The 26,250-nt window shown below is 41.5% G+C and overlaps 1 protein-coding gene across 1 annotated transcript in view; it reads right to left on the reverse strand.

Annotated features, from left to right (window-relative positions):
* Nucleotides 1–26,250, reverse strand: part of CNBD1 (cyclic nucleotide binding domain containing 1) — a 309,767-nt gene that overhangs the window by 25,462 nt on the left and 258,055 nt on the right. The window contains exon 11 of the mRNA XM_075919791.2: nucleotides 9,329–9,396. Coding sequence (XP_075775906.2) covers nucleotides 9,329–9,396 — 68 coding nt within the window. The remainder of the gene's footprint in view (nucleotides 1–9,328; nucleotides 9,397–26,250) is intronic.

A 26,250-nucleotide genomic window follows, 5' to 3' on the forward strand; every position in this document is an offset into this window, starting at 1 on the left:
GTTTGGAAAGATTTGTTCTGAATCATTGTCAAATGGGAACAGCAAATATTGTACTGCAGTAACAGTACAATACTTCACTTGATATTTATTCCAAGGTTTTTTCCTAATTTTCTCCCAAAATGTTGGACTCAGGAAGCACTAATTTTTTGTTAACTTGTATTAAAGACTTTTCAAATTAACATTAGAAGATAGCAAAATATTGATTTCACACTTATTAAAGTTAAAGTGTTTTTAAATAATTTCAGACCAAAGTTATGCCACAGTGAAATATTTATGTTTGGGCCCTGATACTTCAGAGGAGTCTTGAAGTGTGTACTTGTACAAGCATATGAAGTCCTATTGACTCTAACTAGACACTGTTTAGGGATAAATTCTTCCCATATTGATCGCTTGCCAGATGGGTGTTGGAAAGGAAACTTGATTTTATTGGATAGCTTCATGCAAAGCTGATCACAAATGCTTATACTAATTTTATGTAGCCTTTTCCTAGACAGAAAGGAAAGAAGGCTGAAATCCAACATGGAAAATACAGTATCTGCATTGTTTTCTCTTTGCCTACCTCTTTGAAGAGACCTTACAGAACTGTCAGCAGACAGTAAATAAAAAAACCTAATATGTTCCAGAGCAAACCAAGATGTGTGTATGACAGGAAGCACAGGCTGAGGCAATTAAATTACACTCTCAAAATATCCACAAAATACATTTTTAATATGAAGGATATATTAAATGTATAAAATGTATTAAATGACAAATGTATTTTTAAAAAAGATAATGTTTGGAAAGAGACTAAATTAAAGCCTCTTACAAAAGTCCCAAAGAAGCAGCAGTTATTGAAAGTAAGTTTCTAATTACCGTGTGGTGTATGGGAAAACTTTTACTGTTGATTTCCAACTTTTACTGTTGACTTTTACTGTTGTGTTTCAAGGCTAGATTTCACCATAACAGTCTTATGATGATCCCCCACACAGCACATTTCTAAATCAGTTGTTACAGAATCCTGATTATACAAGCTAGTGAAATGATTACCACACATCACCTTTGTAATGTGTGGGGGAGTGAAAACAGCTGATCCCCTCAAGGCTTCAATTCTTTTATTATAAAATATTTATCAAATGGCGTTCTCAGTCCATGAGGGAACTGGTTGGTACTCAAATTGAAAAAAAAGTGATTTTCCCTGTCAATAGCCCTCAAGGAGAAACCACTGGGACTTCTCTGTAGATGGGGTATTCAGTTAACGGATTGGATTGCAGGACTGTGGCCATGGTCTGTAGCTTCTGGAATTGTGTGTCACTATCCTAAAGACATTAGTAGAAAATGCCTAAGTCAGCTGGAGTTTTTAGAACTTTTTATCAAGCTTATTACATAGGAAACATGAGGAAACCATCCATACTGGTTAAAATGCTTTCCTTTGTAAATTCAGAAAGTGCCAGTATAGAAGTTTCCATATCTGGGCTGCAGTGTAACTTTTAAAATGTATTTTACATTTAAATGCAGGTATTAACTCTTTAAAAGTACCCTCTGTCTCATGTATTGGTCTACACATAGCAATTGCAGTGGTTTGACTGATCTGGTTTCAAAATTGATCTATTTAAATCAGTACAGGCAGTCCCCGACTTACGCGGATCCGACTTATGTTGGATCCGCACTTACGAACGGGGCTTTCTCGCCCCAGAGCTCGCAGGCAGCGGTCCTCCACCTCGACCTCTGGGGCAAGAAAAGCTGCTCCCGGTGCCCCTGGGGACCGTCTCCAGCAGACCAGGGGCACCGGGAGCAAAGCCGCAGAAGTGCGGGAACCCGCCGGTCCCCAGCAGACCAGGGAGACGGTCCCCAGCAGACCAGGGAGACGGTCCCCAGCAGACCGGGGTCCCGCGCTTCTGAGGCTTTGCCAGGTCTCCTGACTCCCAATAGCTTAAACCACTAGATCATCATGGCTCTCAATGGGATATTTTCCTTTTTATTCTCCTTCAGCTCTGTAAAATTTCTGCCTTCTATAAATTTATTACTTGAAAAATAACACTGCAAGTTTCAGACCAAGAAAGGCGTAAAATGTACGAATTAGCAACAATAATTTTTTTTCAATGTTGGCATTGCTGTAATCAAAATAATATCAGATTGCTGTACTATTTCCAAGATTTCAAATGGAAAACAAAGACATGATATTCTTTTCCCACAGAGAGTTTTCCTCATCCACAGAAATATGAAACATCAAGGAAAATAAAAGCCAAATGGCAGCATGACATTCCAAGTTTGTGGATTCTTAATATTTTTTAATAAATGCTCTAATACTACAGATAGAAGTTTTAGTGATTATTAAGAAAATACATTATATTTTAAGAGATGGTATTCGTGGGGGCAGTGCTATAATAGGAAGGACACACTGTAGTACCTCTCTTTAGCCAGCACTTCAGAGTGTTATCTGGGAGGATGAGTTATCTTAGTAACACATCTTTCTCCCTTTCCTCCTGCCCTTCTTCCCCCTGCATTAGGAAATAAGAATAGAGAACACCCCCTTTCTCTAGAAGTTGAGTAAACTGACTTGTCTGTAGTCCCTGCCTGGGCAGTTAACTCATATTTATGTTGAGCTGTAATTTACTTCATGAGTATGTCACCAAAGTCAGTGGATCGAGGCACTACTCATTATGAGAGAGATTTCTAGAATCTGGCGTGGGATGAATAGAAAGAGGAAACCACTTATTACAGAGGGTTCAACTGTGCATTCTTTGCTGGGATTGTTGGGTATACTTACTCACACAAGCAGCTCCAGTGAAGTCAACTGAACCACTGGAATAAGTAAATGCTCACCCAACATAAGAGTTGCACAATGTAGTCCTCATCTGGTTTCTTTTATCTGTGAGTTTTAAAGCCTTTCATAAACAAAAGGCCAGACTGTTTAGGCTCTGCCCTACATGTGATGAGGTGCATTGCTGCACAAGAAGCACCATGGAAGAAACTGTGACTTACTGACAATGCCTTTTCTGTTCCTCTCTTGCTCTGATGATAGCAGAAATGTAATATATTCCTGAAAAGGGCACAGTTTACTTCTCCCTTTTCGCTCACTCAGCTTCATTGGCTGGTATATTGGATGAAGAGAGCAAAGGGAAGCAGCAGCAAGAAACCCTGAACCACATTCTGGACAGTGGGTATATCTACACAGCAGTGTTAGTTTGGAATAACTGACATTATTCCTAAGTCATAAAGAGCGTGTCTACATAGCAAGCTGTTATTTCAAAATAATATCGAGCTGGAGGACTTCTTACTCAGACTCATGTAACCCTCATTTCAGAAGGAGTAAGGGAAGTTGAAGGAAGAGTGTTCTTCCTTCAACTTCCTTCTGTGTAGACTGTGCCAAAAGTTGAATTAAGTTATTTTGACTTTAGCTACACAATTGACGTACCTGAAGTTGTGTAGCTTAATTTGACTTTTGCCCTGCTATGTAGACATGCCCAGTGTGGGCTGTTGTGTGTGGGCCTTATATCCTCAACTACCCAGGATGACTGTGTTAAAGGTAGTAATAATCCAGGCTACCTGATTAATCTTCACAGCATCTCCATGGAATACTTATGGATTGTATTAATATCCCTAATTTACAAGTGGGCAATCAGAGGCACAATGAATGTAAATAGTTTGCCAAAGTTACCCTTACAGTCTGTAGCAGAGAAAAGGACACAACTCAGTAACCCTCAATCCTAGTGCTATGCTATATGCACAAGGCCCAATAGCTTTCATGAACCTTGAAGAAGAGTGCACTGACTTCCTCCCACTACTGGTGCCAATGGGAGCAACCAAAGAAAGGGGAAATGCTTCCCTATGCCAGATTTTAAGTTCATTGACCAGAGAATATTCCCAGCCCATGGACCTGGAGGCTCAAAAGAAGTGATTACATAAAAGGAGAAGCTGTTAGCTTTACTAACAAAAATGTCTTTCTACTCTAAGTTTGAACACTATTAGAGTAAAATAAACGAGGTTATTTAATTAAAATGATATATTAACTAGACTGAATTATAACATTTTAAATCTACTATAAATATTTGATATAACAGCTGTGTGATCTTTCTAAATTTGATTGTAAATGTTTTTAGTATCTGAATAAGAAATACATTGCAGCTTCATTTGAAATAAATTATTAAATTGTGTATGTGGGGGGGTCTCTCCCCAAATATTGTTTATGGTCTGTGGGAAATGGGTATTTCATAGTAATAGGAGAAAAGTGTCTTAAAGTTCAACTCATTATTGGATTTTAGGTTTTATGGCCCCATAACCCAGCAAGGAACTCATGCATGTGCTTTACTTTTATTATTATTAGATGTTCTTATGCCTTCTGATATGTGGCAGCCCAGTCTTTCAACCTCCAGCTGAAAATGCCCACTCTAGCTCTGCTTTAGTCTGTTTCCTTGACAGCAACACTTCTCAATGATTTTCTTCTATGTTTTTATCTGTTGTCCTACTCTTTTCAGTTTGTGATCCAACTGTTCATCAGTAATTCCATCCTATGAATTCTGTGGTTAGTTTTTTTATTCCTGTTGATGAGGCATTTCCCTCAATAGACAGGGTATATATACTATACAGCTTAACAAAACATTAATGATTGTCTGTTTGCCCCAGTTCCATGTTTACCTGTGCAATGCTCACAAAAAGCAGGCGTTGTCATTACCATCTTGGACCTTCATATCACTCAATCAGAATGATGACATAAGCAGGAACTTGGTTTAGTACAGCTTTCAAATTGTTGTGAAATGTGTTTTTTGCCAATTTATCACGATCTGAGTAGCTGTGTTAAACTTGTTAATAGTTACTTCAACATTATTTGTAAAAAAATGTGCTCTTATAATTTTGTAGGTTAGCTGGTTTTCATTCCTGTAGCTCTTGTGTTGCCTTTTTAAAGAGTAGTACAGCTACTTCTGTGTGAATATCATCTTATTTTCCTGAATGAAATACTGTTATATTGTCTGAATGGTCTTCCACCTCCAGTTCATCTCATGTTGCTCACTCCAAGAATACTCATTAAAGCAAGGCATCCAAAGGCACCTTTGAATCTAATAGATTTATTAGGGCATAAGCTTTTGTGGGTAAAACTCACTTCACCAGATGAGTGAATGAATATTAAAAATATATTTTTCTATCTACTTCAGTTCCTTTCCCAGTGCCCCCATGGTTCTCATTTTCCAGCACACAGTTCTAGTTTTAACTATTATGTTATCTTTAGGCCCCTACCAAATTTAGAGCCATTAAAATGTCATGGAATGTGAAATCTGATCTCCTCCATGAAACCTGGCTTTTGTGGGGGGTGGGGCAATGTTGCAGTGTTGCCGCCCTTAATTTTGTGCTGCTGCTGGTAATGGTGCACCCTTCAAAACTGGGTGCCTAGCCAGCATACCTCACTCACCTGCCACCCAACTGTGAAAGCAGTGCTGAAGTAAGGTTGACAATACTGCAATACTCTCCCCCAACACACAATATCCTTGTCATCCCCAGTATGAGAAACATTCACTTACGGGCTTTACAATATGCATAGCCTAATGAGGACCATTGCGCCACACAGAGTGACAACAGTTGACGACTCCAGGCCTCATATACAGGCAGTCCCCAGGTTACGTACAAGATAGGGACTGTAGGTTTGTTCTTAAGTTGAATTTGTATGTAAGTCGGAACTGGTACATTTTTTAGGGGAAACTCTAGCCAAACATTTCTCCAGAGCTCAGTTTTATTCTCCCACACCTCACTTCCCTCAGTCCTTTATTCTCAAGCTGAGGTGTCTGCTGAGAAAAGCCACTCCGCATCTCCCTGGTCTGCTGAGGGGAAGCAGTTAGTGCGGGGTTGCCTCACCCCGTTTGTAAGTAGGGATCCGATGTAAGTCGGATCCATGTAACCCGGGGACTGCCTGTAGTGAAGTTCTCAAATCTGGCTCAACCCTGCAAATCCTTCAGTTTCTGAGGAGACCTCAGGAGCAATGCTAGATAGGGTTTGATAACTGATTGAGAATTTGAGATGTTTCCATATTGAGTCATTTTTGTCATATTAGCAACATGGCTGTAAAGCATGCTACACCACAGTTTAATATAATGAGCAACTGAAGGAAGGCCTGATCTTTAAGACTGTGACATTTTGTACAATGTCAGACAATTTTAGGCTCAGTATTTGGTGTGAGACTGCATATGCAAGTCCTTTAGCCACTCCAGAATGAGGGTACGTCTACACTACAGCGCTAGTTCGAACTAACTTAGTTCGAATTAGTTAATTCGAACTAAGCTAGTTCGAACTAACGCGTCTAGAACTAAAAACTAGTTCGAACTAGCGTTTTGCTAGTTCGAACTAGTAAGTCCACATTGAGTGGACTCTGAACAGGGCTTAAGGATGGCCGGAAGCAGTGCCGGCAGGGCATCAGAGGAGGACTTAGAGCGTGGAGATGCTGTCTCAGGCTAGCCGAGGGCTGCGCTTAAAGGGTCCCGACCCCCACCCCGGACAGACAGTTCTAAGGGGTGCCCCGCTTGCAAAGAAGTTCTGGCTTGGAGTGCCCTGAGTGCCCACACTGGGCACATCACACCACTCGGCCATCAGCCCGGCTGCACTTGCCGCAGGCTGCCATCTGGGGAGAGGGAGTAATTGGGGGGCTGCAGGAGAGCTTCCACCCCCAGAAGCCCGCAGAGCCAGCCCAGTCCTCCCCATCGGGGGCTCGTACCCCATTCCTCCCTCACCTCCTTCCACTTACCCTTCCCTAGCCCCTCTTCTTATTGATGTACAAAATAAAGATAACGTTTCTTCCAACATTGACTCTGTCTTTATTGAAAAAAACTGGGGGACACTGGGAAAAGGAGGTGGGAGAGCGGAAGAGAAAGGCTGGGAGAGGGGAGGGCAACTAACATGATCAGGGGTTGGGAACAGGTCCCAGATGAAGAAAGGCTACAGAGACTGGGACTGTTCAGCTTAGAAAAGAGGAGACGGAGTGGGGACAGGATAGAGGTCTCTAAAAGCAGGGGTTGGGTGGAGAGGGTGCATTCAGAAAAGTTCTTCCTGAGTTCCCATAAAGAAGGACTAGAGGACACCAAAGGAAAGGAATGGGTAGCAGGCTTGAAACTAGTAAGAGAAAGTTGTTGTTCTTGACAAAGCAAATAGTTAACCTGTGGAACTCCTTGCTGCAGGAGGCTGTGAAGGCTACAACTAGAACAGAGTTTAAAGGGAAGTGAGATAAAGTGATGGAGGTTGGGTCCATGGAGTCCTATTAGCCAGAGGGTAGGAGTGGTGTCCCTGCCCAAAGTTTGTGGAAGGCTGGAGAGGGATGGCACGAGACAAATGGCTTGGTCATTATCTTCGGTCCATCCCCTCCAGGGTCCCTAGGGTTGGCCGCTGTTGGCAGACAGGCTACTGGGCTAGATGGACCTTTGGTCTGACCCAGTACGGCCATTGTAAGCTCAGGGCTCAGTGTCGGGGGTCTCAGTGGACCCCCTTGATTTTCATGCACACCTGGTCCTGGGTGGCCAGGCTGGCAGCTCTCCTGCCCTAGACGGCCACTTTCCTGTGCCTAGTGCGGAGATCGTGGACGAGGTCCACGATGTCCGCACTAGCCCAGGAAGGTGCCCGCCTCTTGCGGTCCAGGGCAAGCTCCCGGGAGCCGCCAGCCTGGTCCCAGCAAGAGGGGGTGGGCTGGGGGGCATCGGGTGGGTGGCTCTGTGCCGTGCCAGGTGCAGGGTCTGCTAGCTGGGTGCTGGCAGGCTTGCACCTGGCACGGGCACCGTAGCCAGCCCGTGCCCCTTTAAGGGGTCCGGGGCCGGGAGGGGGGCATAGAGTTTCCCTGGTGTTGGCCAGAGTGGCCACCAGGGAAACCTGGGGAGGGCTAGCCTCCCACTAGTTCGAACTAAAGGGCTACACAGCCCTTAGTTCGAACTAGCTAGTTCGAACTAGGCGTTAGTCCTCGTAAAATGAGGTTTACCTAGTTCGAACTAAGCGCTCCGTTAGTTCGAATTAAGTTCGAACTAACGGAGCGCTAGTGTAGCGCATAGGAAAGTTAGTTCGAACTAACGTCCGTTAGTTCGAACTAACTTTCTAGTGTAGACATACCCTGAAAAACTTCAGTAATTGATAAAATTTTTGTTCTCTATGAAGCTAGAATAAATATAGCACCACTGTACTGAGTGAGTTGCATGTTGACAAGAAAATAGGATCTAATTCCTCCTCGAATGTTGTCTTCTCCCTCTATGCATGCTGAGATTACTTGTGGCTCTTTTATTGAATATTTGCTAAATAAATAATTGTTCCTGTGCAGATCTACTTGAAAGTTAAGTTTTCCTCCTTTTTGATAAGCAAAGTTTGGCCAGGATCAAAATTTCTGCTTTTTTATTGTTAATAACACTTGTACCCTTCTTGGACATGCATATATCACTGTCTTAAGAAGAGGTGTGTTTTCATCAACTGAAGATCTGCTCAAACATGAATTTCCAATTCATTTATTCATTCATTGTCCAAGCTCAAACAGCATCCAGGGCCAGATACCTGCCCTTCTTGTAGCTAATCTTTGTGGCGTAAACAGGCCATAGTGGCTTTCTGTGGCATTCCCCCAGACAGAGGCAAGATTAAGGTTGCAGTTCAATTCTCTTCCAGCCCCAAAACAGAGACATGCTAGGGCCATGGCTAGTGGAATAAAGAGGAGTTGCCAACCTATTTTCTGTCTGTTTGAGATTGTGGAACGGCTAATTGGCAGGTGAGCAAGAGTGGACCTGCTCCTGGAACAGCCCAGAAATCTCATTATGCCTGAGCTGCATCTTCGGTACTGTAACTCCTGTAAAATGCAGCATAGAATTTTGCCCCTTATATGCAGCCTACACAGATCTTCTTGGTGATGCTATAAATAGCATATTTGCTGTCTGAGTAATTCAGGAAAATGTATTTTAAAAGGATTCTGTGCAGCTTTTTAAACTCTTCTAACAAAGTGCCTGCATGCCAAGCAAGTAACTTTGTTGTGACTGGTGAGAATCTATTGTAAATTCTTGTGCTGTCACAAAATATAGCTGCAAGTAGTATCAACATACATTAGCAGGTGAATGAACAGACAACAGCTTTCACTTACTTTTTGCTTCACTCTGCATTTGCTTTACTCTGCATTTTTTCCAGACAAGTGCAAAAATACTGATTTCTATAGACATTTGTATCATACCTGGTATTCCTGCTTAACCTGTTAGCACGTAGTGAGCCACAGGGAGAAATTACTACATATAGCATCACAATCTTGTTTGAGTCTAATTCCTTTTGAACAGGCCAGGCGACATCTTCAGCTGTTGTAACTGAAGATCTGCTCCTTCATTCTAAATGTAGCACACTCTGAGTTTTTGAAACTTACTTGTGTGATATTACCAAATATTGGCTCGGCTGTTTGAAGAAGAAGCATTTGAAGCATCTTATCTAAACCTATAACAAAGACAGGAAAAGAAAATTACTTCCAAATTTTAAAAGTTAATGCAAATGACTGAAGAAGCAAAAAATTGAATGGGTAAAATAGTCTTATCAATAATAGCTGCAGTGAATGGTGTCACTAGTTAGGGACTGAGCCAAAGCTCATAGAAATCAATGGGAATCTTTCTATTCACTTCACAGGATTTTTTTATCAGTGTCTTAAAGAAGCATATTCCTGTTTGCTTAACTCCCATAAGCAAACCCACTGAGCTGAATGACCCATGTGAGTAAGACAAATGGTTTTGCAGCAGTATATAGACAATGTTCTCTTTCCAATCTGGGTTTGGAGGGGAAACCTGCTCCAAAGGTTCCTATATAATCTTGTTCAACAATGCTGCAAATACTTATGAAGGTCTCTCTCTCTCTCTCCTCCCACAGGTGTGAACATGATTGCATGTTACTTTAAGGTGTCAAAATATTTATTTATTCACAAGAGGGCCAAATCCTGCTCACCTTGCACAAGGGACCAGTACTAGTGACTTCAGTAGGGCTGCTCATGTAAGTAAGGTGAACAAGAATTATTTAATTGTAGAAACTAATTTTATAGAAGGGTTTAAAAATAAGAACAAATTAGGGTACCTCTACACTGCACCCCGCATCTACACAAGCCACACGTTATTTCAAAATATTTTTTGAAATAATGGGCACACTATTTTGCCATCCCAGTATACCTCGTTGAACGAGGGATAAGGAATAGCTCGAAATAGTACATTATTTCAAAATTTGGTGCAGTATAGACACACCAAATTTCAAAATAAACTATTTCAAAATAGTTTTGAAATAAGATACGTAATTTGCGTAGTCCCCCCCCCCCCAAAAAAAAGTAATTCAGCAGGACTTAAAAAATCAATCCAAAAAGTTATATCATACTGAAATGCATATAAATAAAAAGTAAACAGGGACATAAATCATTAAGCCAGGAATAATCACTGTGCCACTTGCCTTTTCTTTGTTTTAATGGCTCACCCAGAATATAGAGAAATTGCTAACAAATATCCTAACAAATATTCTGTTTTCTATGAGATCACAGAAAAAGGCATCTAGAACCAAAAAAACTCCAAAAACCAAAACCTCCAAAAATATAAAAATCCACCCATCATATAGAAAGCCACTTTTACTTCAAATAGCCATAGATTTCACAATTAATGATTTAGGTTTTTCACTTGCACTGAGCATATGGATTCCCATAATTACATTTGTTGATGCTAGTATATCAGCCTTCTGAATAATCTGTCTTCATGGATAGAAAATGGAGACCTGTCAAGGCCTTCTTTAATGTACTAGTGCACAAACTGTCTGAATAGCTGGCATACCCATGAATCTTTTTAACAAGGGGGAACCAAGGTGACATCTTTGTAATAGAAACAATTGGCCAATAATCAGTTACTTATTAGTATCCCTTGTCCTCAATTTAAGTAAGGATTTCATATTTTAAATCTTAAATCTAATAACTTCCAATTCTGAGAAACCCAGAGAACACAAAAAATTTGAATACAGTAATTCTTCATTTAACACTACAGATATGTTTCAGAAAATGATCATTTTAAGTGAAAACGTGTTATGCGGGGTCAATTTTCCCATTGAAAATAATGGAAAAGGTGGGGGTTGCATTTTAAGCAGTGATATCTGTTGGGACCGGGACATAAGGTTGTGGGAGAAAGGGGACTGGGTTACAGCAGGAAGGGGAGGTATTTGGCTCTGAGGAAGAGAAGGGGAGGAGAAGGGAAGGGGATTGGGTTGGGAGTATGCCTCTTTCACGGGTCTGCCAGGACCTGCACTGCGTCCTGCGAGGAGGACACGGCGAACAGCAAACCCTCCGCCATTTTGTAGGGAGGCAGGGGAAGCCCCGCACAGCTGCTGGTGATGGGCCAGCTGGGGAAACCCAGCCGCTGGCCTGCAAGCAGGGGCAGAGGAGAGGGAGCAAGGCATCCAGTGAGGGGGAGTCGGCGTGGAACGGCGAGCAGTGAACTCTCCACCGCTTTGTAGGGAGGTGGGGGAAGCCCTGCGCAGCCGCCGGAAACGGACCAGCTGGAGAAATAGTGTTATTCTGGGGACAGTCGTGTAATTCAAAAAATGTTCCCTAAAAAAAAATTGTGCTATCATGAAAATATGTTAAGTGGGCACGTGTTAAATGAGGAATTACTGTATGCTTTAAGCCAGGAAATTTATGTGAGGGACCCGCTGAGCCATTCCTCTTTGTATAGCCTTGGAAATACTAGGAATACAAAGCCAAAAAATAAATATTATATTGAAGTTTGGACAAAACAGAGTTAATTACTTTCTTTGCTCTTAAGAAGGGCAATTGGAGTATTATTTGGAAGACCAACAAAGAAATTTGTTCTGAATCCTTTCTGATTTAATGGGCTCATTTTATCCCCATATTTCTGGACCATTCAAGATATGAGTACCTTACTTCAAACAGAGTACACTGGTGCAATTCAATTGCCCCCTTGAGCTGAAATAAGTGTAACATAGTTTACACAGAATTTAAAGCCTTTTCTTTAGTTATCCAAATGTGCTTATCCCACAAGCCACTTTGTGAGGACTAGATATTTAGGTTGGAGAAAGAGGGAACTTAGTAAATGTAGTGCCAATCGATCCTCCATTTATTCACCCTCTCTCTCTAATGAAAGACAATTACTTTTAAAATTGAAATAATGTAAAGGGCTATCAATTTATAGGGCTGTCACATGACTAATTGCATGTATTAATTCAAATTAATCAATTCAAATATATTAATTTCAATTACAACACAGAATACAAAGTGTATAATCCTCATTTTATATTTATTTTTATTTCATTGTAAAAAAGAAATGATAGGTTTTTTTCAATTTACCTCATACAAGCACTATTGTGAAATCCCTTTATCATGAAAGAGAACCTTACAAATGTAGAATTATGTACACAAAAATAACTACATTGAGAAATAAAACAAAGGACAATTTTAGAGCATAAAAGTCCATTGAATCCTATGTCTTGTTCAGCCAATCACTCAGACAAACAAGTTGGTTTACATTTTCAGACGATATTTCTGCCTTCTCATTGTTCAGAGTGTCAGCTGAAAGTGAGAATAGGCATTTGCATAGCACTGTTGGTATCGCAAGATCTTTAAATGCCAGACACACTAAATATTCATATGTACCTTCATGCTTCAACATGCATCTATGCTGATGAAGGGATCTGCTCAATAAGGTTATGTCTACACTGCACTCTAAACTCAAAATAAGATACGCAATTTGTGCTATGCAAATTGTGTACTTATTTCGAGTTTATTTTGAAATAGGCTATTTCAAAATGTGGTGCTGTCTACACACCACCACATTTCGATAATAAAGTGCTATTTCAAGACATCCCTTAACCCTCGTGGAATGGGAAATAGCTTGCTCATTATTTTGCCGAAATAGCTTGCCTGTTATTTTGAAAAACATTTTGAAATAACAGGTAGCTTGTGAAGACATGGGGGAGCTATTTCAGGATACCTCTGGTGCAAACAGACACATGTTCATTTTCATCATCTGTGTCAGACACCACCAGCAGAAGTGCCACACTGGAGTGTTGCTCTTTCAAGGCATCTGAAAGCATGCTCCTCACTTTGGTCCCCCTCAAATTTTGGAAGAAACTTCAGATTTTTAAACCTGGGGTTAAGTGCTATAGCTATCCTTAAAAATCTCACATTGGTATCCTTAAAAATCTGACATTGGTTTGTCAAATCTTCAGTGAATGTGTTCTTAAAAAAGAATGTGCACTAAGCCATGCGTCCATAGGTGTTGAATTAGGTGTGTGGGGATGCTGTAGGATCGCCAGGTTTTGTGCCTAATGTCCCAGTCCATGGACCCATGTCCCTGCCATCAAGTATTACACTGCTGCATAGTGGGGCTGGTGACTGGGCCCCTTGGCTGTTGTCCCTGCCAAGTCCCACTGATGCTTAGGGACTCTGCTACTGGCCCCAGGATCCTCCCCAGCCATGGGCCCCACACGTGGGGTCCAAGCTGCTGATTTGGGATCTTACTGGGCTGCTGGCTCTGAGGTCCTGGCTGCCAGCATCAGCTCTAGGGGTCAGTGAAAGGTGCAGACAGAGGTAAAATGGGGGTACACTCTAAAAACTGTTCTAGTATCACTGACTATAACATGAAATATATGGCAGAATACAAGTAAGACAGAGCTGGAAACATACAGTTCTCTCCCAAGAAGTTCAGTCACAAATTGAATTAACATTTAAAAAAAAAGAGTACCATCAACATGAACGCATGACATCTGGAATGGTGAGCAAAGCATGAAGGGGCATATGAATGTTTAGCATATATGGCAAGTAAACACCTTGCCATGCTGGCTATAAAATGACATACGAATGCCTGTTGCCACTTTCTGGTGACATTATGGATAAGAAGCAGGAAGTATTATTTCCTGTAAATGTAAACACACTTGTTTGTCTTAGCGGTTGGCTGAACAAGTAGGACTGAATAGATGTGTGCTCTCTGAAGTTTTATATTACAGATTGAACCTCTCTAGTCTGGCATCCCTGGGACCTGACTAGTGCTGAACCAGAGAATTTGCCACACTACATTAGGTCAATATTGTCTAGCAGTATTACCAACACTTCCAGTGCTTACTGGGCTCTTAGAAGACATTTAGTAGTAAATTAGAGCTAAATAACAACACAGAACACTGAGAGCCAGGACTGGTGGCTGTAAACAAACTTTATGGGACTGTGGAAAACTTGGCCACACCCATGATAAATGGACATTTAGCTAACTAAAATCATGCTGGACCACAGATGTTGCTGGACCAGATACTAGAGAGGTTCAAACTGTATTGTGTTTTTGAATGCAGTTATGAAACAAAAATGTTCATTAGTAAGATGCACTTTCATGGTAAAGAGATTGCACCACAGTGTTTGTATGAGGTAAACTGAAAAATACTATTTCTTTTGTTTCTCAGTTTTACAGTGCAAATATTTATAATAAAAAATGAAATCAATATATTTGAAAATATAGAAATATCCCAAAATATTTAATAAATTCCATTCTATTGTTTAACTCTGTGTTTAAAACTGTAATTAATCACAATTAATTATTTTAATCAGACTTAATTTTGAGTTAATCATGTGAGTTAACTGTGATTAATTGACAATCCTAATATTTTATCTAGAAGCCCTCTTGTTGTCATTATGAACTAAATGAATGTAATAAATGCGTCAATCCCTCTGTTTGCAATAACAGAACCATATCATCTGCATAGAATAGGATAGAGTGATTAATGATTGTTAAGGAAAAACACTGAACCCCTTTTAATGCTAAAACATAATTTGATATAAAAAATTAAAAAGAAAATGGGCTAAGGGAGGCTCTATCTAGACTCCACCTCTCTATCGACAGAGAGATGTAGATTAGGCACATCGAAATTGCTAATGAAGCAGGGATTTAAATATCCTGCTCCTCATTAGCATAAACATGACCACCACTTTTTTTCAAAATGGAGTTTTTTAGAAAAAAAAGGCAGTCTAGCTGCGGATCTGTCAAAAATAAAGCCTTTTTCGACAGATCCTGTAAACTTCATTTTTGAGGAATACAGGGTCTGTCGAAAAAGGCTTTATTTTCGACAGATCCACGTCTAGACTGCCATTTTTTTCTGAAAAAAACTCCATTTAAAAAAAAAGTGGTGGCCATGTTTATGCTAATGAGGAGCAGGATATTTAAATTCCTGCTTCATTAGCAATTTTGATGTGCTTGATTTGCATTCCTCTGTCGACAGAGGGATGCAGTCTAGATGTAGCGAGACGGTCCTGCCAAACCACCTTTATAACTGAGGCAGAATCAGTTAATTGCCCACACAGACCTACTTTAATCTTGGCCATTGTTTGTCTCTGAATAGTTCTTAAATAAACAACCAAAATATGTAAATCTGTTCCAGGTATTTCCTGTTCACCCCACAAATGGTCCCTATCAATAGAATCAAAGGATGATTTTAGATCAATTAACATAAGAACATAAGAACCGCCATACTGGGTCAGACCAAAGGTCCATCCAGACCAGTATCCTGTCTGCCGACAGTGGCCAATGCCAGGTACCATAGAGGGAATGAACCAAACAGGTAATGATCAAGTGATCTCTCTCCTGCCATCCATCTCCAGCCTCTGATAAACAGAGGTTAGAGGCTAGACAAAAACTGTATAAAGTATTTTGCCCTATAGGAGGTACGTATCTGTAGATTAATAAGAAAATATAACACAATTATGTAACAAAGTGCTCATTTCAGAAAACAGCTGGTACCTGAGCAAATTTATTTTTTCTGCCCAATCTTCCAAAAAAAGTTACAGTGAAAAATTTTCAAGCAATATCCAAATAATTAATTGGGGAATAGTTCTTCTGAATCCTTTTTTGTGTGAAGTGGATTGACAACAGAAGCCTAACTTGAGGGGGAAATCTGTGCATTATTTATATTGGAGAGAAGTCTAGCCAGAACTGGTTACCACCAGGCATCGCTCCCATTAAATATTTCTGCAGGAATAAAAATCTTTCCCTGGCACATGATTACAATGTTGTTGATCAATTAAAAAATTTTCTTCCTTCCTGGATACTTCATACAGACCATTCTGGATGGAAATCAAGAAGGGAAGCTACCAGAGCTTATCATGCCAACAAGTTAATATATGCCCTTATCTTTACAAAGCACAGAAAAATATTCACCCAGATATGCTTGGAGATCACAGTTTCAATGTTGCCCCCATCCTCTTAGAACTAATACTAATTTCCTAAACTATACAGAATTTCTCTCTTTGGCAGCAAGTTCAAATTCTTCCACAATGCCACATGGTGTTCTGCCTACTTTTTACTTTCAGAAATCTTTTATTGCTAAAATTGACTAAATTTTGGGTGGAATCTACAAACTAACTTTCCTAACTTTCCTTGCCAAAAACGATGCCACTCCAGATTCTTTTATATTTCAAATGGAAAGAACAGTCCATTTGGTAATCAGATCAACCTATTATTTGGGTACAATTAAGTTAAATACCTTAAGAGATAGACTCACATAACTAAGATCTAAACACTTTTTTAAAACCCCACTGGATAATTAGAGGAAAGATTCTCTTTAATTTTATATTTAACTATTGGATTCCACTTAATTTACCTTGCACATGAGGATTGAAACTCAGAGGTGAAATACTGTCCAGCTCTGATCAACTAATATAAGAGGTCCAAAAAATTAAAACTGCAATTACACTTCTCCTACTTGAGAGATTTAGTGACCCACCCATGTCATTATGTACCTTACCATATTTAGAACTTCCAAACTGAATCTATCCAAAACTGCCAAAATATCTGGCTGGCTGAATTTTTTAATTTATCTTTAGAATTTTTTTGGAAAAGGGTAAACAACCTATCATGTATTATTTGATAGATTTAGCAATTCCATGTTTTCTGCATCCCACTGAGCATTATAATCACCTAAGAATAAAATGTACTATCTTATAATTCCCAATCAAAATGGCAATAAGAGATTCTAACTCTGGCCATATAGATTCATTATAATGAGGAGAATATTAATTCATTTGAATATTAATTCAAAGCAATTAATATATTTTCTGGAAAGGAGATACTATAAGCTTGAAGACAGGGATTATTCAGAGCTAGTGCCTTAACTATAGCATTTAATTTGACTGAGATAAAAATGGATTAGCCATTAGTTGGTCTGCACTCTTAGCAGGTTTAACAGATCATCAGAACAAGATTCATTTTTGGTAAGCCAGGTTTCTTGTAAAAAAATTATGGCTTTACTTTAGGCTGTTGATACTGCATGATATAATTTCAATAAAAACTTCATAATGTAGCTAGTGAATAAGCCAGTCAAGTAACTTCCTTATCATTCCTTTTAGTTGTTAGCTTATCAGTATGAATCATCTCCCCAAGGCAGCCTTAAGAGATGCCAGGAGTGTACCACTGAGTGTTCCGGAGGTGATTTAAAGAGCTTGGGGCTCTGGGAGTTGCTGTTGCTGCAGCCCCAGGCCCCTTTGAATCACCAGGCCATGAGGCAATTGCCCTTTTTGCCCCATTCCTACCCTCTCTTAGATGTCGCCTGACATCCAAAGAACATTCCCCCTTAGTGACCCTGTGACAGAGTGCTTGGTAAGGAGTGCTTAATCAGCCCCCGCCACACCAGCCCCAATTAAGGGGAGTAGATTAGAGCTGGCTGGATAGACCTGAGCATACCTGGCAACTATCAACAGCTACCAGCCTAATTAGCCGACTTGTCTAATCTTCTGATTCACAACATGTTACATTCTATAGGCATCCCTTGAGTTCCAAGAACAGGATAGACTCTCAATTTATATTATTTTAGAAACCCACAGTTTAGGAGCCAATACTCATTGGAATCTAGCCCTAAGTCCCCTCCTTATGACATATTCACTCTAAACCTTATTAACATTTCTGGATGAATATAACAGTTGATCTATTCTAGGCCAGGTCTGCACTAGATCTGGAAGGTCAGTTAAAGAGGGCTGTGCCCACAAAAGTTCATGATACTATCTACATGTTTTGTTAGTCTTTAAAGTGCTACCAGACTATTTGTTGTTTTTTAAGCTAAAAGTATGTAACTCCTGCTATGTAGAATACCTTAAAATGAGGTTGGTGGCATCCCCACAGTGGGAGGCCAATGGGAGCAGATGCTCTCATCAGCTTCCCTTACTCCCTGCAACTGTGAAGAGTACAGGTGCTGGCTGCAGCTACCCTCAGCACTCAATTTAGCGGGTCTATATTAGACCCGCTAAATTGAATGCCAGAATGTCGTCTTCCAGCATGGCGAGTGAAGATATGTCCCTAGTTAACAGCAGAACAGCTTTAATAAATGGTTAGTCAGCATATCTAGATCCCAGTCTTGCAAACACATGTGTGCATAAGTTTACTTGAATGAATAGTCTCACTGCAGTAGACAAAACTTCAGTAATTAATTTTATTCCAATTTGTGTTGGTAGAATGACTCAATAAAAAAGCCTCCAAAGTCACAGAAAATAATAAGCAAAAATATTCAAAACAGACTGATTTTTCAAATACTGCAACAGAGAAAGAGCTGAGAGTGGGAAAATTATATACAGGGTTAGGCCGATGTAGAAGAGGAGACCGTTTCTTGCTCTTAACTGTACTGGCAAGGGTCATTGCCTTGGGGTGTGTCTAGACTACATGCCTCCTTCGACGGAGGCATGTAGATTAGCCAGATCGGAAGAGGGAAATGAAGCCGCGATTAAAATAATTGCGGCTTCATTTAAATTTAAATGGCTGCCCCGATCTGCCGATCAGCTGTTTGTCGGCAGATCGGGGCAGTCTGGACGCGATGCGCCGACAAAGAAGCCTTTCTTCATCGGCACAGGTAAGCCTCGTGAAACCAGGTTTACCTGTGCCGATGAAGAAAGGCTTCTTTGTCGGCGCGTCGCGTCCAGACTGCCCCGATCTGCCGACAAACAGCTGATCGGCAGATTGGGGCAGCCATTTAAATTTAAATGAAGCCGCGATTATTTTAATCGCGGCTTCATTTCCCTCTTCCGATCTGGCTAATCTACATGCCTCCGTCGAAGGAGGCATGTAGTCTAGACACACCCTTGGTGACAGAGGGATTAGTTGCTCCAGGCAAAGACATTTACAAATGATTTATGTGCAGTACTTTCCATTGACCCTTCCATGCACAAGTACAGGTTACCACCATTGATGCTTGCAAAGCTACATAGATTACTGGACAATGATTTCTGCCTTTGCTAAAAAATGTCACTGTGAAAATAGGAATGCACTACCCAGTTTGATTTGCTCAGATTAAGCCAAAGTCTGGATATGACAGAGGTTCCACAATTTATGATAATTAAGTTGAGAAATAAGCCTGATACAGTCTCAATCCCCTTCTTTATGATGACAGCCCAAAAACCCCAGCTGTAAATTCACTGCCAGACAAGATACACAGCATGAACAATATCACTTCTAAGAGGGCAGTCTTCAATAACATCATGAGGCCAAGAAGGAAGGTGGCCAAAGGGCTCCAGCTTTTCCTTGTTGTGAGTTCTCACCCAAAATGCATCACTGGTTTCAATGTGAGTATTGTCATCTGCTCCCTCTGGGAGTCCAAGGTAAGATGGAAGGTTTCGCTGCCTCATTTACCCTTTATGGGCTGTCATTAAGTTTAATGGGCCTGATGTATTATGATTGATGCCTCTTCAGGGGTCTAATTTATTTACACAAAAGCCAAACAGATGTGTCCTAGCTGGAACGCATGTTGATATTAGTCTCTTTCTCCACTTGAGTCTATCCATCCCCTTGGTCCAGGCTCTCCATATGGAAGAGCCCCAGTAAGACCCACTCAAATATTTTGTGGACTCAGATTTCCTGCAACCACCCAGGGAAGGGGTCTTCTTCTGGAATCAAGGCTCCCTCAGAGGTCCAGCTGCATCAGCTTTTCTCTGGAGTGATTTGTGGCTCTCCAACAACCTGGAACACTTGTTGTTTTCTGGTAACGTCCTTTCTCTAGGATTGAGCTTTCCTACTTGTAGTTCTTTTGTAACCTGCTCTCTCTGGAAGTACCTTTCATAGGCCCCCTTTTATGATTAGCTTTCTAATCATCTCTACTGAGAAGCAACTCCACTCAAGATTTTTCTGTGTGTCTTTGGGTACTTCCTGCCTGAGATCTTATAACCATTCTTCTTAGCAAAAAGTGTCAGATAGACTGGGCCCTGACTGCTGAAAGGGAGAGCTTTTGAGACACCCTAGAACACACTTTTTCATCCTGTGTGTCTGAATTTTGAGATCAAAAGGGCTGACAGTCTCTTCATGAAGTGTTCGAGTGCGCACAACAGACTGGCAATTTTGTTGCAAATTCTATAGCTGGGCACAGAAAATGCTGGGCAATAACTGAGCTCACAGTGCCCTGTGGTGTTCCTTGCATATCACTTTCTTTTCTATGTTCCTCTCTCTAATGATAGTTGCGAGTATTTTCTCCTCTTACTATAGCTTTTGATAAGTTGGTTTGTTACCCCTCGCTAAGGCTACGTCTTCACTGCAGGCTTCTTGCTCAAGAACCTTTTTGAGGAAGAGATCTTCCACAAAAAGGTCTTGAGTAAGAGAGTGTTCACAAAAGCGCATCGCAAAAGCAATGCGCTTTTGCACAAGAGAGCATCCACACTGCATGGACGCTCTTGAGCAAGACAGCTCTGATTGCCATTAACAGAATGGCCATCAGAGTACCTGTGCTTTTTCTGTTAGGATGTTTTTGCGCAAGAAACCCCTGTTTGCCGTCCACAAACACCTTTTTGCACAAGAGTTCTTGTGCAAAAAGGCTTATTCCTCATAGAAAGATGAATAACTCTTGTGCAAAAAGCCTCTCTTCTTCCAATTTACTGTCAATTTTCTTGCACAAAAATGCACTTGTAGTGTGGACACTCTGCAAGTTTTTGCGCAAAACACGTTTTTTCACAAAAACTCTGCAGTGTAGACTTAGCCTACATAAGTGAAAATTACTAAAGCATAATACACTTTTCCCTCCCCTGCACTGATACATGGAACAGCACTTATTATTCAGAATTCTAATGTGCTGGCTAGAGATAACATGAAGGTATTGTGTTACAAGGATTACTAACTGAGGGTATGTCTACACTACCCCGCTAGTTCGAACTAGCGGGGGTAATGTAGTCATCCGCAGTTGCAAATGAAGCCCGGGATTTGAATTTCCCGGGCTTCATTTGCATGAAGCCGGCCGGCGCCATTTTTAAATGCCGGCTAGTTCGAACCCCGTGCCGCACAGCTACACGTGGCACAGAGTAGCTAGTTCGGATTAGGCTTCCTAATCAGGCTTCCTCATTCCATGAGGAGTATAGCTAGTTCGGATTAGGCTTCTAATCCGAACTAGCTACTCCGTGCCACGTGTAGCTGTGCGGCACGGGGTTCGAACTAGCCGGCATTTAAAAATGGCGCCGGCCAGCTTCATGCAAATGAAGCCCAGGAAATTCAAATCCCGGGCTTCATTTGCAACTGCGGATGACTACATTACCCCCGCTAGTTCGAACTAGCGGGGTAGTGTAGACATACCCTCAGAGTAGCTAGGGCTCATGCCAACAAGGTGGACTAACTTCTCTTTAATGTCTTCAGCAGTAAAGCTTACTTGTGCTGAGAACAAGCTTTCAACCTGTGGAATAAACTCCTACAGGGTCTAAGAACTACTGTAAACATCACCACCTTCACTTCCATGTGCACAATATGCTGCTCTGACATGACCTTCACAGTAAAATCACATAGCACAATATCAAGGAATTAAAAAATAATTTTAAACAATCAACACACAATTTTCTATCTGGGGAGAGAAAGGAAAAGATGATGCACCATGCTTGGGATCAGTGTTCTCTCTAAGCTGCAGAGCAGCACAGTTTCACCCAGTCAGAGGCTCAGGACTCTGGGCATGGAGCTGACTGACTGGGAGGGGTTGATTAATCATCTGTGGAGCTGTACTGCCATGCAGCTTAGAGGGAACACTGCTTGGGATGGGTATCCTGGAAAAATTCCATCGCGTCCAAGGAACACCTCTGCTCCTCCACTTTTTTTTGCGGAAGAGCAGATGCATTCTTTCAGAAGCCCTGTCTTCCTCCTCCCATGAGGAAGAAGGGCTCTTCCAAAAGAGTTTTTTTCTGAAATTTGGCCCAGTGTAGATGGGCCAAATTTCAGAAAAGCCTTATCCAAAAAAACTATTGGAAAAAGGTACCCAAATTTTGGAGCGTAATTTGTGTACCTTTTTCCAATAAAGCCCCATAGTGTAGACATAGCCTCAGATAGCTTTTCTACATATGGACATAGCATGATTTTAAAATCTATTGTTTTGCATCCCTGAGTGACTATAAATATGGGCTTTATATGCATGGGAAAAGGCGTCTCTCCCCTTACTTAAGGCTTAGAAGGCAGTGCTAGAAACACTTACTTTTCTGAATAAACTTTGCACATTACAAGTAATTGAACACAGTGGAATTATGGACATAAGGATGACCCCTTCCAGGCTTTGTAGCCCTTGTTCTATCACTTAAAGAAAAGAAAAAAATATCTATTTTTCCTCCTCTTTTAAAAACAGAAAAATTAAAGCAAAGTTATTACATCACATTTTTATGGAAAATCTTGCCCTGTTCAAGTAGTATCAGGTCAATTCACAAAATTCATAGTGATATAAAGAGACATGAGTTATAAACCTGGCCGTGTTAAAGTCTGGCTATGTCTAGACTGTGGAGTTAAATCGGAAAAAGATATGCAAATTGCGAATCTTTTTCCGCTTTTTTTTTCAGAAGAGGCTTTTCTGAAATTTGGCCCGTCTACATAGGGACAAATTTTGGAAAAACCTCCTCTTTGGAACATCCCTTATTTGTCATACAATGAGGAATACAGGGAAGCTGAAAAAACACGTCCGCTTTTTCAGAAACTGTCTGCAGTGTAGACATAGCCACAGTGATAAAACTTCAATAGGGTCACCTACCATACTGCAAAGCCTAAGCTCAAGCATCCAGAGTTCTACATTTTCTGACTTCCAATTTTTGTAGAGAACAGAAACAGCCTTACATACTCTCACTAGTTTTAAAATATCCTATGCATGCCTAATTCTGTGTGTGGTGTGCTATTCAAGATCAATTTCTACCCTTTGGTTCTGTTTTCAAACAGCGTTCTAAACAGCACAAACTTTTGAAAAAGAGAGCTTGAAGAAGCTAGTTAACCTCTTTTGTAGATTTTTCAAGTTTTTCTCCAAGACACACAAACCTCTTGAAAATACTTTTTCCTTGGATTGCAAAACCAGCCATCAGATAGACTAGTGACAAACAAGTGAAATGCCAATCTGTTGGGTCTTCATCTTATAAAGTGACTTGTCAGTTATTGTAAATTCCATCAAGCGAAAAACCCCTTTCAGGTATGAGTTTAATAATGTTTTTGAAAACACACAAAAGTTACAACACTTTCATCACTGGTACATGTTTATGTGCATTCCATATAGCAGCACAAACCCTATAAAGCTCTCTTTGTATCTCTGTGCAGAATAGGACAATAAAAGGCCAAGTAAATAAACAGAATGAATGAATGAATAAATAAACTTGGAAAAAGTATATGTAGCTCATTTCATCTAGACTCTTAGATCAAGTTTAAATGCAGCTCCTAGAACTGCCTCAATAAAATGGTTCAGTAAAATCTCCAGTTGTCAGTTTCTCTAAAAACAAAAGTCTACAGATGCAATAAGTAGTTTTGCTAACTGTGCTTATGTGCCCAGAATTTGCAGGGTACGTTGTTTGAACCGTAGTAGTGCTGTGATTGGATGCAGGAGGAGCATATGGCTCTCACAGTCAATAGTGTGCAGTCAGTATGCACCTCACTTCACAAGCTTTATATGCTTGTCACTTTAATTATACCGGGTAAGAAAAAAACTATGCAGATGGAAACCAGCAGAATCTGGCAACCCTGCACTTTGGCCATGATGACCATGGGCCACGCAGATTGTCCACCATTGCCAGAGACAGGCATTGCATTTTGTGATGTTACTGTTCTCCCAACCCCTTTTATGTATGTTTCTCTTTTACTGTCTTCTAGAAAATTGGACTACACTTTATCAACAATAACAACGACAGCTTTAGCCCATCTCAAATAATTTCTCTCTTTTCCCAAAAATCTTGTTATTAGTATCTAAGGGTATGTCTACACTACAGCGCTAATTCGAACTAACTTAGTTCAAATTAGTTAATTCGAACTAAGCTAATTCGAACTAACGCATCCAGACTAAAAAACTAGTTCGAATTAGCGTTTTGCTAATTCGAACTAGCATGTCCACATTAAGTGGACCCTGAACCGGGGTTAAGGATGGCCGGAAGCAGTGCCGGCAGGGCATCAGATGAGGACTTAGAGCATGGAGCTGCTGCCTCAGGCTAGCTGAGGGCTGTGCTTAAAGGGACCCGACCCCCACCCCAGACAGACAGTTCTCAGGGGTGCCCCGCTTGCAAAGCAGTCCTGGCTTGGAGTGCCCTGAGTGCCCACACTGGGCACATCACAGCACTCGGCCATCAGACCGGCTGCACTTGCCGCAGGCTGCCATCTGGGGAGAGGGGGCAATTGGGGGGCTGCAGGAGAGCTTCCACCCCCAGAAGCCCGCAGAGCCAGCCCAGTCCTCCCCATCGGGGGCTCGTACCTCATTCCTCCCTCACCTCCTTCCACTTACTCCTCCCTAGCCCCCCTTCCTGATGTACAAAATAAAGAAAATGTGTGGTCAAAAATAGAATCTCTCTTTATTGAACAAAAATGGGGGAGACTGGGAAAAGGAGGTGGGAGAGGAGAAAAGAGAGGGTGGGAGAAGGGAGGGCAACTACAATGATGAGGGGTTTGGAACAGGTCCCATATGAAGAGAGGCTAAAGAGACTGGGACTTTTCAGCTTAGAAAAGAGGAGATGGAGCGGGGGTAGGATAGAGGTCTATAAAAGCATGAGTGGGGTGGAGAGGGTGCATACAGAAAAGTTCTTCATTAGTTCCCATAATAGAAGGACTAGAGGACACCAAAGGAAAGGAATGGGTAGCGGGCTTCAAACTAATAACAGAAAGTTCTTCTTCACAAAGCAAATAGTCAACCTGTGGAACTCCTTGCTGCAGGAGGCTGTGAAGGCTACAACTAGAACAGAGTTTAAAGAGAAGTGAGATCAATTCATGGAGGTTGGGTCCATGGAGTGGTATTAGCCAGGGGGTAGGAGTGGTGTCCCTGCCCGAAGTTTGTGGAAGGCTGGAGAGGGATGGCACAAGACAAATGGCTTGGTCACTGTCTTCGGTCCATCCCCTCCAGGGTCCCTAGGGTTGGCCGCTATCCACAGACAGGCTACTGGGCTAGATGGACCTTTGGTCTGACCCAGTACGGCCATTGTAAGATCAGGGCTCAGGGTCGGGGGTCTCAGTGGACCACCTTGATTTTCATGCAAACCTGCTCCTGGGTGGCCAAGCTGGCAAGCTCTCCTGCCCTAGACGGCCGCTTTCCTGTGCCTAGTGCGGAGGTCGTGGACAAGGTCCACGATGTCTGCACTGGACCAGGTGGGTGCCCGCCTCTTGCGGTCCTGGGCAAGCTCCCGGGAGCCGCCAGCCTGGTCCCGGGAAGAGGAGGAGGGCTGGGGGGCATTGGGTGGCTGGCTCGAGCCGTGCCAGGTTCAGGGTCTGCTGGCTGGGTGCTGGCAGGCTTGCACCTGGCACGGGCATTGTAGCCAGCCTGTGCCCCTTTAAGGGGTCCGGGGCCGGGAGGGGGGCAATAGAGTTTCCCTGGTGTTGGCCAGTGTGGCTACCAGGGAAAGCTGGGGAGGGCTAGCCTCCCACTAGTTCGAATTAAGGGGCTACACACCCCTTAATTCAAACTAGTAAGTTCGAACTAGGCTTAGTCCTCGTACAATGAGGTTTACCTAGTTCGAACTAAGCGCTCCGCTAGTTCGAATTAAGTTCGAACTAGCGAAGCGCTAGTGTAGCACCTATCAAAGTTAATTCGAACTAACGTCCGTTAGTTCGAATTAACTTTGTAGTGTAGACATACCCTCAGACACTGTCAAACTAGGGAAAGTGGGACTTCTTTCTAAAGATTCTCTCTAGCTAATAGAAAAGGGAACACATAATGTTGTTATACTGAAAGCCTTCCTTTATACTTTACATTCCAAATGCTTTAACTGTTTTTTCTTCTTTCTCTGTATTTTAAAATAAAAGGTTTAGAAGATATTTAATAGAGTGTTTGCAATAGCACTAGGTAGGCTGAAGTCTCTATGGGTGTGACTAAACTACAGGGTTTTTTCGAAAAAAGTGGCCT

The sequence above is a fragment of the Pelodiscus sinensis genome, chromosome 2 (genome assembly GCF_052426305.1).
Source record: "Pelodiscus sinensis isolate ZL-2025 chromosome 2, ASM5242630v1, whole genome shotgun sequence".
NCBI lineage: Eukaryota > Metazoa > Chordata > Testudines > Trionychidae > Pelodiscus > Pelodiscus sinensis.